This window comes from Aotus nancymaae, unplaced genomic scaffold (genome assembly GCF_030222135.1).
Source record: "Aotus nancymaae isolate 86718 unplaced genomic scaffold, 86718_ANA_hifiasm-v0.15.2.pri h1tg000021l, whole genome shotgun sequence".
Taxonomy (NCBI): domain Eukaryota; kingdom Metazoa; phylum Chordata; class Mammalia; order Primates; family Aotidae; genus Aotus; species Aotus nancymaae.
This window is the reverse complement of record NW_026988433.1, coordinates 20,978,851-20,994,786: the sequence shown is the minus strand read 5'-3', so window position 1 is coordinate 20,994,786 and position 15,936 is coordinate 20,978,851. Positions and strand designations below refer to the sequence as shown.

The window sequence follows — 15,936 nt, the reverse complement described above, 5'->3', positions numbered from 1 at the left end:
TAAAATTTGGGAAATTTACATCAACATTTGGATTCCTGGATTTTCTTGAAATAAGAAATTACAGTTCTGCAAGAGTAGGGCTATGTTCTCCTAGAGCAGCAGGTGACAGGGCACGTGTCCCCTGTGCCTCCAGCTCACCAAAGTCCTTCCCTCCCCCCGCCAACTTTCCTCTTTATCCCTCATTTAGCTGACATGTTTGAACCCTGAAGGCGTCTGAGTGTGAGATGTTTTCTTCCCTGCAACATTATGAAAAAAATCCAAAAATATAGAAAACCTGATGAAATTATACAGCAAATACCTGTGTACTTGCCACCCAGATTACATCATAAGCATGTTGCTATATTTACTCTACCACACATCTATCCACCCCTCTATTCATCCACAAACCCATCTTAGCTTTTTATTATTTCAAAGTAAGTTGTGGACATCAGTATGCTTCATCCCTAAACACTTAAGTAGGCATATCATTGATTAAAATTTAATATTTATTTAGAATTTGTTGAGGTAAATTTGCATATGGTAAAATGCACAATTTTTACGTTTATCATTCCATGAGTTCTGCAACCTTTTTGACCCTTTGAGGAACTATGCAGTTATAACCTTTGATTTTGCAACATTGTTTACTTCCACAGCACCCTTCACACCTAAAGTTACAATAATGACCTGTACTTCTGTTTTAAAGTAAAGCAGATAAAGTTAATCTTATTTTTGTGGTTAGTTGCCACTCCTCAAAATAATGAAAATACCTGCCAAATCATGGATTTGGGAGTATAGGCTGTACCTTAAGATCCATTCCCCAAGCCCACTTCAAATGACAGCAATCTGAAGGAGGCTACAGCTGCCTGGGCTACCTGTGGCCACTCCCTATGCCACCTGGCAAGCTTCCTCAGGTACCATGCCAGCTCCACCACCACCATAGATTCCAATCCCCAGGGAAGGCAGCCTCACCTAACAGTTCCACCACCTGCAGGAGGACAGTTGTCGGAATGGTGTCAGGCTCATCTTCGGATTTCCCTTCAGTGTCCTCTGATTTCCAGGAAAGCAGCTGCTCTGCGAAGGCCATAGCCAGTGGGAACTCCAGGGGCAGGGAATGTAACACCAGGACCGCTCCAGGAGGTGGAGACACCCCTGCAAGAAACACCCAGGAAGAAAGCAGGTGATTGGCAGCAGCTGATCCAAATAATACCCACAAAAGGACCTGCTGGATGTGCATGTAGAAACAGGGCTGGAGAGTCTACCACTCATCTACTCCAGGAGGAGGACACATAACTCCTGACACCCTGGACAGTGGGCTGCAGGGACATGAGGAGATGGAGGCCATCCTTCCAGGGAGTACACTTACTAGGGTGGGACGAAGGGCATGATGGGAACAGAGGAGGACACACACTTGTCATTCAGTTAGATACCAACCAAAATGAGGACAGTAAGTCATACTTTAAAAGATGCCTCACTGGGATATTCCCAGCTTGGCAAAAAAATAATCAGTCCTTTGGTATGACTGCAATCTCACTAAGACCATTATGCTTATACAGTGGACCAGCAAGGGGCCCCCAAGACTTAAGACTACTGGCACCCTGGATTTGATTCTCTTTTATCACCTTTTGTCACTGCCGTGAACTACGTGTGACCAAAACTGTCTACAGTGAAAGGAAGATGATCCCAAGGCTTGATCCCCCTCACATCCAGCCCTGTACCCCAAACCCCTCTATAAATACCAGTCAAACAGAAGCCAGGGCATCAGAGGCTTTGGACAAGTCAGGAGCAAACCACATTAGCTTGTGTACTTTGGGGTGAATGTTTACATGGTGATAATAGTGGAATGACAGAGATCCTGTTTTAAATGTAAAGTTTGAAAAATAGCTAGTATAAGCAAAATACTATGAAAAACAAACTTAAAAAAAAGACTGTAAAGTTGTTTAGCAATGATCAAATCACTTAAGAAATGTCCTTTCATTTCATTCCCTAAGATGCAGTGTCTCAAGGACTGGGGCTGTGGAGAAGCCCAGGCCCATCACTTTGGCTAAAAGTTCACGTGTTTTCTGTCTCTGGCAAACACGTGTCAGTCTTTTCTTGTCAAGCATGCTGAGGAGGAGCAGTGGAGGCCTGTGATGAGGATTTCCTTTCCTTTCTGTGTTGACTCAGACACAGAGCCAGCAGGCCTTGGTGCATACAGAGGACAGGCAGTGACAGTTTCAAGGCATGAGCCCTCATCTAACTCTAAAACCTTGGAGGCTTCAAAAAATGCCCAGGAGATGAGACCAATCGAGCTCCCAGTTAGATGAGGAGCAGACGCTCACAGTGGCCAGTGCCCCAGGGAACCATGTTGAGAATTGGGTTAATGAGAACTCAAGGAATGGCAACTGGTATTATCAAAGCCTGAGCCTGCTGTAAGGATATGATTGCTCTGGTTATATCATTCTAAACAGGCATATCTCAGCACACACTTGCGAAAAGAAAGGAAATCACTGTAGTCTGGACAGCATCTGCCAGGCCTCCCTTAAGCAGGAAAGACAAGTCTTTTAATCTACTGCCTCTAAAAGAAGCAGCAGTTTCTTTTAGAAGTCCCAAGAAGTCCTATTCTTTATCAATAGGAATTAGAACATGCAAGGTACAAAATTCATTGTAGCTTCAAAAAAGAAGGCAAGCAGAGAATGACTCCAGCTGTTCTCATCACCACGAGCTCCTGGAGACTCACCCAATTTGATGTGGACTCTGTCTGTGGAAAGAACCACAGAGGGGTACTGGTCGGCGGTGGGGGGAGGTGCAAGCCCAGTGTTGGCCGGGGACGCGTCCCGTGGGTAACAGGCGGCCTCGATGAGGTTCAGCTGGCCATTTCGCTTCACTTTGTGGCCAAGGCCATATACGAGCACCCGTGCCCACGGTGCCTTGTATAAAGAGGAGCTGAGAAGGAGGGATGGGTGTTAATACAGGGTCCAGGCACACACAAGGGACAGGCAGCACTGGCTTCTCACCAGGGGACGTTAGATGAGAACTGGGCCCAAGTCATTTCCACCATACTTTAGAAGGTCATTCTTTATAGACTAATTCCCCAAACATAGAAATATGAAAAGAACTGTAAGTCATTTGCATTAAAGAATCAAAGTGATTTGAATTGTTTTCCTTGGGAAGTTTAACCAGAATTCATTTAGCTTTCCTCTTCCCATCACCATCTTCTTAAGAACAGACAACTTACTCTTTGCGGAATCCAGACTGACTTTCTTTACAAGACACAACAACAAAAGCTGCCCCAGGAAAATTCACATCCATGTTGACTTTGGACTCGGAAATTGGGAACTCTTCAGAGGGGAACTGCTCTGGTGCTGTCTGCAAAGAGACACTGAATAAGGAAAGCCATGGGCTAAACACAGGGACAGCATCTCATCTTCTCATCTCACAAGGCCCAGGAAATCAGCCAAACGACTAACTAGTCCTCTAGAAGGAAGCAAGCTACAGATGAGATAAAGCAGAAGAGCTTCTACGAAAAGGAAATCGAGAGGAATGGGGATTTGGAGGGGAAAGGAGAGTCATTTTCAGCAAGCCAGTGAGACTCCCAGTTAAAAACGGTAACCACAGTGTAGGGACATTAGCTTTAGACTTCTACCTGCAGGAAAGAGCAGATCTGTTTTGTCAGCTCTAAAAGGCTCTCCTCGCCCTGGTGCAGGGTCCGGGTGATGGCCACATTGAGCCACTCTCTCACTGTCTGGGAGTTGCCCTGGTAAAAGAGGTCCGTGGCAGAGCAGTTCTGGGAATGGATGCAATGCTGCAGAGACTGCGCCAGGAGGATTGAGCTGGAGCTAATGGTGCCATCTGGGGACAGAAAGGAAACAGAAGTTGACAAGAATCAAAGCAGCCAGTAGCTGTGAGAGTCTAAGTAACAGACAATGAACAACCCATTCAGATACTCCACATGGGAGTGTTATCCTGGATATGATGTCCTGGATAACAGATGTCAGCAATTAGATCCTCTGCACCAGGATGGCAGAGGGGGACCCAGATGAATGGGCTTCAGACTTCTGCTTTCTTTTCAGCTATGAAACTGCTTCCTAAAATAAAATCTCACACAGAGGCCCGGATCTATGAAATAGATCAAACGGGGCTGCTTGGGTCCAGGGGTTCTCAGAGCCTGACCTGTGTGACCACCCTGGTGCCTGCAGGGCACCTCAAGGCAGAGCCTATAGAGAAGCTCGTTAGATCATCGTGGCAAAGCTTCTGCCACCACACTTGATGCTTTCCAGGTATCTAAGTTCTTGGGGTGGGCTGTGGACCCCGGGTACTCAAATGGGCCAGTAGAGATGTAGTGCACATATGCCCTGGCTGGGTCAGACCCCACAGCTGTGAGCTGGAAGGCAGCTACCCAGGATGCTGACTGGGCTTGGAACGCGATCTGCAAGTGAGCTTTGAGGGGTGCCCCTGCCGGCCTCACCTCTTGTTCCCATCTTAGTTGCTGGGAGATCAAGGGAGCAGGCTGGAGGCTGAGATGCCAGAGGAAGACAGAAAGGGCCCTTCAGTCCTGGACCAGGTTGACGGTAGACTTATCACCTGGCATTCTCTGGGGAGCAGACATAGCTCTCATGCCAAGGGGCACACAGGCTGGCCTTTGGAAACAGCTCCACCAGAACTCATGATTAACCAAACAGGTCTGCTTTGGAAGACACTAATGACAGGAACATTCCCTTTCTATCTAATGTCAAATAGAATGTCTGTGGCAACAATACAGTGACCTGGTTTCATAAATAATAGTTAATTTTCCTTGGTCCACAATTATCTTGGGAAGCTCGATGAATGCTTAACAGAGTAATGACTCAAGTGAGTAATCCATTACATTTATCTAAGAGTGAGAAAGCCCTGCCAGGAGAATCCCAGTTCCTGGGTGAAATTTCTCACATGAGCCTATGTGCACCATGAGGCACTTCTTGTCCTCATGTGGGGAATGATTACACTATGTACAGCGCCTGCCTGGTGCTGAGTTCCAGAGTGACAGCAGCAAAGCTGAGTTTTACCTGGGAGGGGAGGTGCAAGGAGCTGACTGGACAGCAGTTGCAGGTGCTCCAGGGTAATGTCCCGGATGGCAGGAATGTGGAAGAGGCGGGTGAACAAGTGAGGCAACTTGGGGGCGAAGATATTGAGTAGGGCCATGCGGCAGTACAGCCTGGCCAGCGCAGCCTCGCAGCGCAGCAGCTCCCTGCAAAGGAAAAGGTAGGTGAGATGCTCAAATCCCTGACGCTCCGGCCCCCACATCGCAGGTTCTGAAGGGAAAGGATCCCGTGTCATGCTTCTCTTCCAGCCCAATGTTCCAAATTCCAAGGGAGTCACTTGAATTTTAAACAAAAGTCACATTCAGTTATATTATTGTTTGATTTTTCCCAGCTCAAAAAAGCACTGTAGGGAAAAAAATTAAAATACATGTCCACACAAAAACTTGTACATGTATGTTCATCGTAACATTATTCATAATAGCCAAATAGTGGAAAGAACTCAAGTGTCCATTAACTCAATGGTAAGCCTATATAATGGAGTATTATTCAGCCATCAAACAGATGAAAGACTGACACATGCCACAACAGGAATAAACTTTGAAACATCGTGTTCACTGAAAGACACCAGATACAAAGGTCCATATATTGGATTCCATTTCTATAAATTGTCCAGAGGACAAAGCATAGAAACAAAAAATAGACTGGTGGTTGTCAGAAGAACATGGGAAAGGAGGATGGGAAATGACTGCTATGGGTATGGGTAATGAAAATGTTCTATAATTGATTGTGGTGATGGCTGGACAACTTTGTGAATATAATAAAAACCACTGACTTGTGTATTTTAAATGGGTGAATTGTATGGTATGTAAATTATCTCAATAAAGCTATTATAAAAATACCATTGTGGGCATTTTTTTACGTGAAGAATTTGTAAGGTGATCGGCATTCAACAAGTTAGTGCCTAAGCAGGTCTTAGGGGCCAGGTGCAATGGCTTATACCTATAATTCCAGCACTTTGGGAAGCCAAGGCAGGAGGATCACTTGAGGCCAGGAGTTTGAGACCAGCCAGGGCAACACAGTGAGACTCCCTCTCTACAAAAAATAAAAATTGCCCTGTAGTCTCAGCTACTCAGGAGGCTGAGGTGGGAGGACTGCTGAGCCCAGGAATTGGAGACTGCAGTGGGCTATGATTGTGCTACTGCATGCCAGCCTGGGTGACACAGCAAGACTCTGTTTCTAAAAAAACAAACAACCTGGTCTAGGAAGAAAATTCTTTTTTTTTTTTTTTTTTTTTTTTTTTTAAAGATGGGGTTTCACCATAGTGGTCAGGCTGGTCTCGAATTCCTGACCTCAGGTGATCCGCCCACCTCAGCCTCCCAAAGTGCTGGGATTACAGGCGTGAGCCACCGCGCCCGGCTGGAAGAAAATTCTTGAATGAAAACGACAACAACAACAACAACAAAAACAAAAAACAACCTAGGACTCAAACTCACTCTGAGCCAACAGGGGCCATTTGATATTCCTCATGACCCTAATTAAATTTAATGCTGGTGTATCATAATTCAAATTTAGGTGTAATGGCAATTAAAGAAACAACCCAACATGGAACACTTGATGAGTGCATGTGTGAAGTGAAGATAAACAAAAAGAAGACAGCTAAGAAACTACATCATAGGTGGTTTCTTCCTTATCAACACCAGTCTGTGTGGTTCTCATGCCAGGATGAACAATAAACTCACTTCTCCTGTCTCCTCCCTCCTTGGAAGTCCGTGTGTTGACTCCATTAACAAAGCAATGAGGACTACGACAGCAAAACTGGTGAGGATTGAATGGGAAAGCTGAGAACCCCACGGTTCTCCCCACGGCTTTCACCTCAGACTTTATAGGCCAAAGTTACCAGGGACGGAGCTGTTTGTTTTCTTGGGCTTTTTTGAGACGGGGTCCTGTTGCCCAGACTGGAGTGCAGTGGTATGATCATAGCTCACTGCAGCCTTGACCTGGGCTCAATCGATCCTCCCACTTTAGCTTCTTGAGTAGCTGGGACTACAGGTATGTGCCATTGCTCCTAGCTGATTTTTTCTTATTTTTGTAGGGATAGGGTCTCTCTCGCTCTCTCCATTTTTTTTTTTTTTTTTTTTTTGAGATGGAGTCTCGCTCTGTCACTAAGGCTGGAGCTCAGTGGCATGATGCCAGCTCACTGCAATCTCCACCTCCCAGGTTCAAGCAATTCTCCTGCCTTGGCCTCCCAAGTCACTGGGATTACAGGCATGTGCCACCACGCCTGGCTGATTTTTGTATTTTTTATAGAGACAGGGTTTTGCCATGTTGGCTAGGCTGGTTTCAAACTTCTAACCTCAAGTGATCCACCCACTTCAGCTTCCCAAAGTGCTGGGATTACAGCTGTGAGCCACTGTGCCCAGCTGAGACAGGGTTACTCTGTGTTGCCCAGGCTAGTCTTGAACTCCTAGACTCAAATGATCCTCCTGCCTTGGCCTCTCAAAGTGCTGGGATTACAGCCATGAGCCACGCCTGGCTATGAGCTTGTTTTGGGTTTGACTTGCAGCCCCTGTCTGGACACTGTACACTGCTAATGCCTCTGAAGCCACTGCTGAGAGGCCCTCTAGCCTCTGTTTTCCAAAATCCTATTTATTTATTTAAAAACATTTTTTTGTTTTTATTATTTTTATTTTTCTATAAAGACAGGGTCTTAATATGATGCCCAGACTGGTCTTGAACTCCTGGGCTCAAGAAATTCTTCGATCTCAGGGTCCCAAAGTGTTGGGATTACAAGTGTGAGCCTCCACACCCGGCCAGCCATAAAAATTTTAAAAAAACATTAAATTTACCATCTTAACCATTTTTTTTTTTTTTTGAGACGGAGTCTCGCTCTTGTTACCCAGGCTGGAGTGCAATGGCGCGATCTCGGCTCACCGCAACCTCCGCTTCCTGGGTTCAGGCAATTCTCCTGCCTCAGCCTCCTGAGTAGCTGGGATTACAGGCACGCGCCACCGTGCCCAGCTAATTTTTTTTGTATTAGTAGAGACGGGGTTTCACAATGTTGACCAGGATGGTCTCGATCTCTCGACCTCGTGATCCACCCGCCTCGGCCTCCCAAAGTGCTGGGATTACAGGCTTGAGCCACCGCGCCCGGCCCATCTTAACCATTTTTAAGTGTACAGTTAGGTAGTGTTAAATATATTCATTTTTATTTATTTTTTAATTGCATTTTAGGTTTTGGGGTACATGTGAAGAACACACATGGCAGTGTGATTTGCTGCCTTCCTCCCCATCACCTATATCTGGCATTTCTCCCCAAGCTATCTATCTCCAACTCCCCACCCCCTGCTGTCTCCCCTATTTCCCTCCAACAGACCCCAGTATGTGATGCTCCCCTCCCTGTGTCCATATGTTCTCATTGTTCAACACCCACCTATGAGTGAGAACATGCAGTGTTTGATTTTCTGTTTTCGTGTCAGTTTGCTGAGAATCATGGTTTCCAGGTTCATCCATGTCCTTACAAAGGACACAAACTCATCGTTTTTGATGGCTGCATAATATTCCATGGTGCATATGTGCCATATTTTCCCTGTCTAGTATATCATCGATGTGCATTTGGGTTGGTTCCAGGTCTTTGCTATTGTAAACTGTGCTGCAATGAACATTCGTGTGCATGTGTCCTTATAGTAGTACGATTTATAATCCTTTGGATGATATATACCCAGTAATGGGATTGCTGGGTCAAATGGAATTTCTATTTCTAGGTCCTTGAGGAATTGCCACACTGTCTTCCACAATGGTTGAACTAATTTACACTCCCACCAACAGTGTAAAAGTGTTCCTATTTCTCCACATCCTCTCCAGCATCTGTTTTCTCCAGATTTTTTAATGATCGCCATTCTAACTGGCGTGAGATGGTATCTCAATGTAGTTTTGATTTGCATTTCTCTAATGACCAGTGATGATGAGCATTTTTTCATATGTTTGTTGGCCTCATGTATGTCTTCTTTTGTAAAGTGTCTGTTCATATCCTTTGCCCACTTTTGAATGGGCTTGTTTGTTTTTTTCCTGTAAATCTGTTTTAGTTCTTTGTAGATTCTGGATATCAGCCCTTTGTCAGATGGGTAGACTGCAAAAATTTTTTCCCATTCTGTTGGTTGCCGATTCACTCTAATGACTGTTTCTTTTGCTGTGCAGAAGCTGTGGAGTTTGATTAGGTCCCATTTGTCTATTTTGGCTTTTGTTGCCAGTGCTTTTGGTGTTTTGGTCATGAAGTCCTTGCCTAAGCCTATGTCCTGAATGGTTTTGCCTAGATTTTCTTCTAGGGTTTTATGGTGTTAGGTCTTATGTAAAAACAATTTTTTAAACAAGGTCTTGCTCTGTTGCCCAGGTTGGAGGACATCCTTGAACTCCTGGGCTCAAGCAATGCTCTCGCCTCAGCCTCCCAAGTAGCTGGGACTATAGGTGTGCACCACCAAGCATAGCAAACCAAAGTCTTCTTTAAAACCACTGTGAGCACTTTAGCACAGAATACAACCTTGATGAAAATCTGCGCTAGGACCAGAAATCCAACCACTGAATGAACACACAGATCTGCATGGCATGTTTCCTACGTTTTCCAATACCAAGACCACTGCATTAACACTGAGAGTAAATGTCCCACACTTGTAAGCTGATTGTAATTGTACAAGGACTTTCTTGCCTTCTCTCTCAGTTGCTAGTCAGCAGTCAACAGGTTTCATCTATCAAAGATGTTTGCTAAAAAATATGACCAAAAGACTTATTAAATAACGCTTTAAAAGCTTTTAATAATATCATGTTGATATTTAAGAATGTATGTTTGGGGACCCTTTTCAGCACCTAGTTTGAGTCTACACTGTGTGTCAGGGCCTAGCTTAGGCAATGGGGACTCTAGCAAAGAATAAAACAAAACCTCTGTTTTTAGGAAGTTTATATTCTAGAAGGAAGGGATACATGAACTTTTTTTTTTTGGCTGGAGTGCTCAGCTCACTGTAACCTCTGACTCAAGTGATTCTCATGCCTCAGCCTTCCGAGTAGCTGGGAGCATAGCCACATGTCACCAGACCTGGCTAATCTTTGTATTTTTAGTAGAGATGGGGTTTCACCATGTTGGCCAGGCTGGTCTTGAACTCCCGGCCTCAAGTGATCCGCCCACCTCAGCCTCTCAAAGTGCTGGGATTACAGGTATAAGCCACCAAGCCCAGCCCACAGGAACAAATTTTAACAAACAAGTGAAATAACAGCAGTAAAAATGTCAGGTTCTGGGAGAGCATTAAAATACTGTAATTTCACAACAAAGAGTACCTGGACAGTCAGTCACCTTAGATGGCGAGGGCACTTTTTGAAGTGACTATTCACTGAGATCTGAATTACAGAAAGACAGCCAGGGGGAGCTCTAGGCCCTCCCTAAAGAAGAAGCACACTTGCTGCGTGAGCACTACAGAAGAGAGGCTCCCATGGGGTTCTGTGAGGCAGGTTAGGGTTTGAATCTACTTCATAAGAAGATCTGCATTAGAGGAGAGCTGATTTCTGTGTCTACAAGATTGCTCCGGCTGTTGTGGAGAGAAGAGCTGAGGCCTAGGCTGTTGTGGTGAAGGTGGGAATGGAAACTTGTGCAGATGGGGACATATTTTGCAATAGTCAACAGCGCTTGCTGATAGCTGTCCTGAGCAAAAACAATGGCTCGTGGTGCCCCTTCCAGATATAGGGAGGCCAGTGGCAGAGGAGAATTTGGGGGAAAAATTCAGATTCTACATCTCATGCTAGATTTTAGGGGGTTATAAGATGATCTGTGAGTTAAGGGCCAACAAAACCCTATCCTTGTCTACCTCAGAACTGCCCTTGGTTAAGCTTTTTTTTTTTTTTTTTTGAGACGGAGTCTTGCTCTGTTGCCAGGCTGGAGAGCAATGGCACGATCTTGGCTCCCTGCAACCTCCTTCTCTAGGGTTCAAGCGATTCCCCTGCCTCAGCCTCCTGAGTAGCTGGGACTACAGGCGCGCGCCACCACGCCTGGCTAATTTTTTGTATTTTAGTGGAGACGGGGTTTCACCATGGCCAGGATGGTCTCAATCTCTTGACCTTGTGATTCGCCCGCCTCGGCCTCCCAAAGTGCTGGGATTACAGGTGTGAGCCACCGCGCCCAGCCTGGTTAAGCTGTTTTAAAGTCAGTTCTTCTGAAAACCTGACAAAGAATGTCAGCAACATCACGAGGCGCCACTTATGATACTAGTGGATCCCTCACAGGCAAGCTGTGTCTAAATGGGGAGGACTGTGAAGAAGAACATTCTTGGTAAGAAGCCACAGCTTTGAGGCTTCTGGAGCATGGTAATGCTTGTAACTGGGCATGCCTCTTGCTGGAATCCCTGGATTCCCTGCCTGTGGAGTATTCACAAGAGATATCAGCTCAGATTAGGGCACAGGGCTGTTCAGTCACCGACCACAGGAACCCTGCTGTGGGACATTTCTCCTTCACACCTGAGTTGACACTTGTGTGGGTGTGTAGGTGGGGTGAGTGACTAGTCCCTGAACTTCTATGTGGATGACTGTGAGCACTCCTGCTGAAGAAACATTCATGATGTTGCCCTGTGGTATGCCTACTTCCTGTCCTGTATCTCGCTAAGTAAAGCTAAGAAGGTCATGTGTGACCTATTTTGGTCTTGCGAATATGACTGACTCATTCAACTTGAGACCACCCAAATGCTACAATGCAATCTCAAGAGGTCGTGCCATGTAGATAGCTAAGCGTATCTGGAGTTCCAGTGAGAGATGAGAGCTGGAGATACACTTAACTTGGTTCAAAATTGTCAACATCATGAGAACTTGTGATGGCTAATGGATGAATAGCATGAAAAACAGTTTCTGGAAATTTTTATTAGAGAAAAATTCCATTTATTATTATATTTTCCTCTGAATTATCACAAGAAGTTTTAAGATGGAAAGGAGTAATTCTCAGGGGAACTGGCAATGGTGAACATGAGGGAGCTTTCCCAGATCTCTAGGTTTCAGCCCACTGAGGGTAGGCACATGCCTCGAACACCTTCTCTCCTTTTCTGGAAGCCTGCACAGTGCTAGGCACATAGCAAGCACTCAAGCAAGACCTGATTAGCTTCAGAGGGAAAGGAGCTTACACTGTACCTGAATATATTCTTACCTTTTCTTGACTCATGTTACTCTTCTTAACTTTCCCCATGCTTTTCTAATCTCTAACTACCATCAGTCCTCCCAAATCACAGCAGGGCGCATGTTACATAAGCCAGGTGATTCTAGATCCCCCAACTTTTTTTTGTGTGTGAGATGGAGTCTCGCTTTGTCACCCAAGCTGGAATGCAGTGGCACAATCTCGGTTCACTGCAAACTCCATCTCCCGGGTTCAATAGATTCTCCTGCCTCAGCCTCCAGAGTAGCTGGTATTACAGGCACCCACCACCAAGACCGGCTACTTTTTGTATTTTCAGTAAAGATGCGATTTTACCAGGTTGGCCAGGCTGGTCTTGAACTCGTGATCTCAAGTGATCTGCCCACTTTGGCCTCCCAAAGTGCTGGGACTACAGGCAAAAGCCACTGTGCCTGGCCTCTAGATCCCCCAACTTTTCTTTGTACCTCCTGCAATTTTGCTGTTATCTTTATTTGCTGCACCCTCTAAGTGTTAGCTTTGAAGGAGAAGCTTTCTTGCTGAGGATAAATGGTACATGTGGTAGAGTGAAGTTGGTGGATTTCTGTGACCCAGTAGAAAGAAGGGCCCAATTGTACCTGTGAATTTGAAGGTTGGTATTGTCCAGTGTGACCAGCCCATTGGTGGCAGTCCTTCGGTAGCCTGCTGGGGGCCTTTCCAACATATCAATAGGATACCAGTATCGCACCAGCACACCTTCACTGCGGAGGTACGTTTCTACCTGCACCAATTCATTCACCTACAATAGGAAAAGAAAATGCTTGTTTGTGCTGCTTGCTTTTGTTTTCTGTTTGTGTGTGTGTGTGTGTGTGTGTGTGTGTGTGTGCATTTTTATTCCGGGTTTTTAGGTATTATAATTTGTAATAATTGCTGTTTCATGGACAAAACAAATAAAAGAGAATTCACAATACATTTTTGAAACACATATTATAAGTAATCTTATTACTATATAAACTTGCTACATGCTTTTCTAAGAAAATAACAAAATAACAAACATCAGAAATCAGGGAGATTTTATTTTTTTGAGATGGAGTCTCACTGTGTTGTCCAGGCTGGAGTGCAGTGGCATTATCTTGGCCAAAAGATTCTCCTGCCTCAGCCTCCCGAGTAGCTAGGACTACAGGTACCCACCACTGTGCCCAGCTAATTTTTGTATTTTTAGTGGAGATGGGGTTTTATCATATTGGCCAGGCTGATCTTGAACTCCCCACCTCAAGTGATCCACCGGCTTTGGCCTCCCAAAGTGCTGGGGTTATAGATGTGAGCCACCATGCCCGGCCAGGAATCAGAGAGATTTTAAATGAATTCTTAAATGCAAATGTGAATTAACTACATACTACAAAGGCTAAAAGCCATTTATTTAAAAAAAAAACTTCAATCAAAATTTTTTTTAAAAGTACAGAATACACACACACACACACACACACACAAACCAGACTTATATATATATACATATATAAAATTTATTTATACGTATATATAATCAGACTATAGCAATAAATGCTAGTTTCATGCCATTGATTTAGTCCAAGTTCAAAGACATCTGCTTAGTACCAAGTGTTTTAGTTTTTCCATACCATACCAGATGGAAAATTTTAATTAATACAATAAATTAAAGATTTTCAATGTAATCATGAGTTAGCAATTTAAAGAGAGTAGTGCTATATTTCCATCACACACTGTTGCTAGGTAAAATTTATGTTCATTGTTTTTATGTTAATAATATCTTAAAAGCAGGGAATCTGTCTGATGGCTCTATTTTATTTCTAGGGAAATAAAAAGCTCATACATATGCATTCTGGATGCAAATACCAATGCAATTTTCTTTTAGGAATTATTAAAATGGAGAGAATCAAATTACCTAAGAAATAACAGAATGATTACCATTAAGGACATTTTTATTTTTTGAATTTTTATTTTCACACATTTCCATTGCTCAAAAATATTGTCAGTAATGTATTTTCTTATATATCACGGTCAGAAGTTTGCATCAGAAGGCAGTGGGAGAGTAAAAGTATTACTGATGGAATTTTCCATTTGAAAGTTCACCTCAGTGACCACCAGTCAGTAGCTCCTCTAAAAAAATTTAATGAGTTAAATAAATTACAAAATAGAGTAAGATGATGTAATTTTTTTTTTTTTTTTGAGTCAGAGTCTCTCTCTGTTTCCCAGGCTGGAGTGCAGTGGCATGATCGTGGCTCACTGCAACCTCTGCCTCTGGGGTTCAAGTGATTCTCCACCTCAGCCTCCTAAGTAGCTAGGATTACAGGTTTTAGCCACTATGCCCAGCTAATTTTTGTATTTTTAGTAGAGATGAGGCTTTGTCATATTGGCCAGGCTGGTCTCAAACTCTTGACCTCAAGTGATCCACCTGCCTGGGCCTACCAAAAGTGCTCTGATTATAGGCGTGAGCCACCGCACCTGGCCTGAAGATATAAATTTTTTAAAGGTAACAAAGCATTAATGGAACCTAATATCATCTGTATCTCTCTAGATAGATACCAAAGTTTATATCTGTACAGTGATTGATTATATATATATTTTCGAGATGGAGTCTCACTCTGTTGCCCAGGCTATAATGCAGTGGTGTGATCTTAGCTCACTGCAACCTCTGCCTCCCGGGTTCAAGTGATTCTCCTGCATCAGCCTCCTGAGTAGCTGGAATTATAGGCGTGAGCCACCATGCCTGGCTAATTTTTGCATTTTTAGTAGAGACAGAGTTTCGCCATATTGGCCAGGCTGGTCTTGAACTCCTAACCTCGTGATCTGTCTGCCTCGGCCTCCCAAAGTGCTGGGATTATAGGCATGAGCCACCACCCCCAGCCTGATAATATTAATATTTTATCAGAGACTCTCAGGCTTGATCTGTATATTATTACACCAGATTTTCCTGCATAGGAAGCTTCTCAAATGCAAGGATATGCATGCAATCTTAGAATCACATAGTCATGGCTTTCAAACAGGAGTCTCTTTTCAAAAGAAAGCTTTGGCCTTGCTCTTTCTCACTCTCTTCTCTTGTCTGCCCCCACCCCTAAAAGTCCTAGCTATGCCCTAGGAGAGAGCTTTGCAAAATGGAGGAGGAAACTACTGATTCAGTTTAATACACTCATTTTACAGATAGGGAAGTTAAGGCCGAGAGAATCAGTAAGATGACATGAACAAAATGACAGAGACAGGAATTCACTCTGTTGACCAGGCTAGAGGACAGTGACACCATCACAGCTCACTGCAGCCTTGACGTCATGGGCTCAAACGATCCTCCCACGTTAGCCTCCCACATAGCTGGGACTATAGGTATGCCTACCATGACTGACAAACTTTTTGTAGAGACAGGGTCTCGCCATGTTCCCCAGGCTGGTCTTGAAGTCCTAGGCTCAAGTGATCCTCCCTCCTTGGCCTCCCAAAGTGCTGGGATTACAGGTGTGAGCCACTATGCCTAGCCTATTTCTTTGATTTGTGTCTGTATGACGATTATGACAATGACAGATCATCCATTCATCAAGGACAATTGGGAATTTTTCCTGGGAACTGGGGAGATACAATGCAGGAACAGTTTGAACATGTTGGACAGAAAATAATGGTAGAAGTGGTGTGGTTAAAGGCGCTGACAGCTTTGAGACTGGACAGCCTGTCATCTATTGCCAGCCTGGATCTGAGTCTGTGAGGAAAGCTCAGGCAGGTCAATTGGTATTAGAGCATTTTTGCTTTGTGTCTTTGTCCCTGATTTGAAGAGAAACTCATCTGTATAATCACTTTTGTGTGTGTGTGTAT

At 44.3% G+C, this 15,936-nt stretch overlaps 1 protein-coding gene across 12 annotated transcripts in view; it reads right to left on the bottom strand.

Moving 5' to 3' along the window:
- The window catches only part of HECTD4 (HECT domain E3 ubiquitin protein ligase 4), a 226,107-nt gene that overhangs the window by 34,362 nt on the left and 175,809 nt on the right, over positions 1-15,936 (bottom strand). For all 12 annotated transcript variants that reach the window (XM_021675516.2, XM_064379807.1, XM_064379808.1 and 9 more), the window contains exons 55-60: positions 12,744-12,904; positions 5,001-5,182; positions 3,602-3,807; positions 3,194-3,324; positions 2,696-2,901; positions 949-1,128 (exon numbers count right to left, since the gene is read on the bottom strand). In XM_021675516.2, coding sequence (XP_021531191.2) covers positions 949-1,128; positions 2,696-2,901; positions 3,194-3,324; positions 3,602-3,807; positions 5,001-5,182; positions 12,744-12,904 — 1,066 coding nt within the window. The remainder of the gene's footprint in view (positions 1-948; positions 1,129-2,695; positions 2,902-3,193; positions 3,325-3,601; positions 3,808-5,000; positions 5,183-12,743; positions 12,905-15,936) is intronic.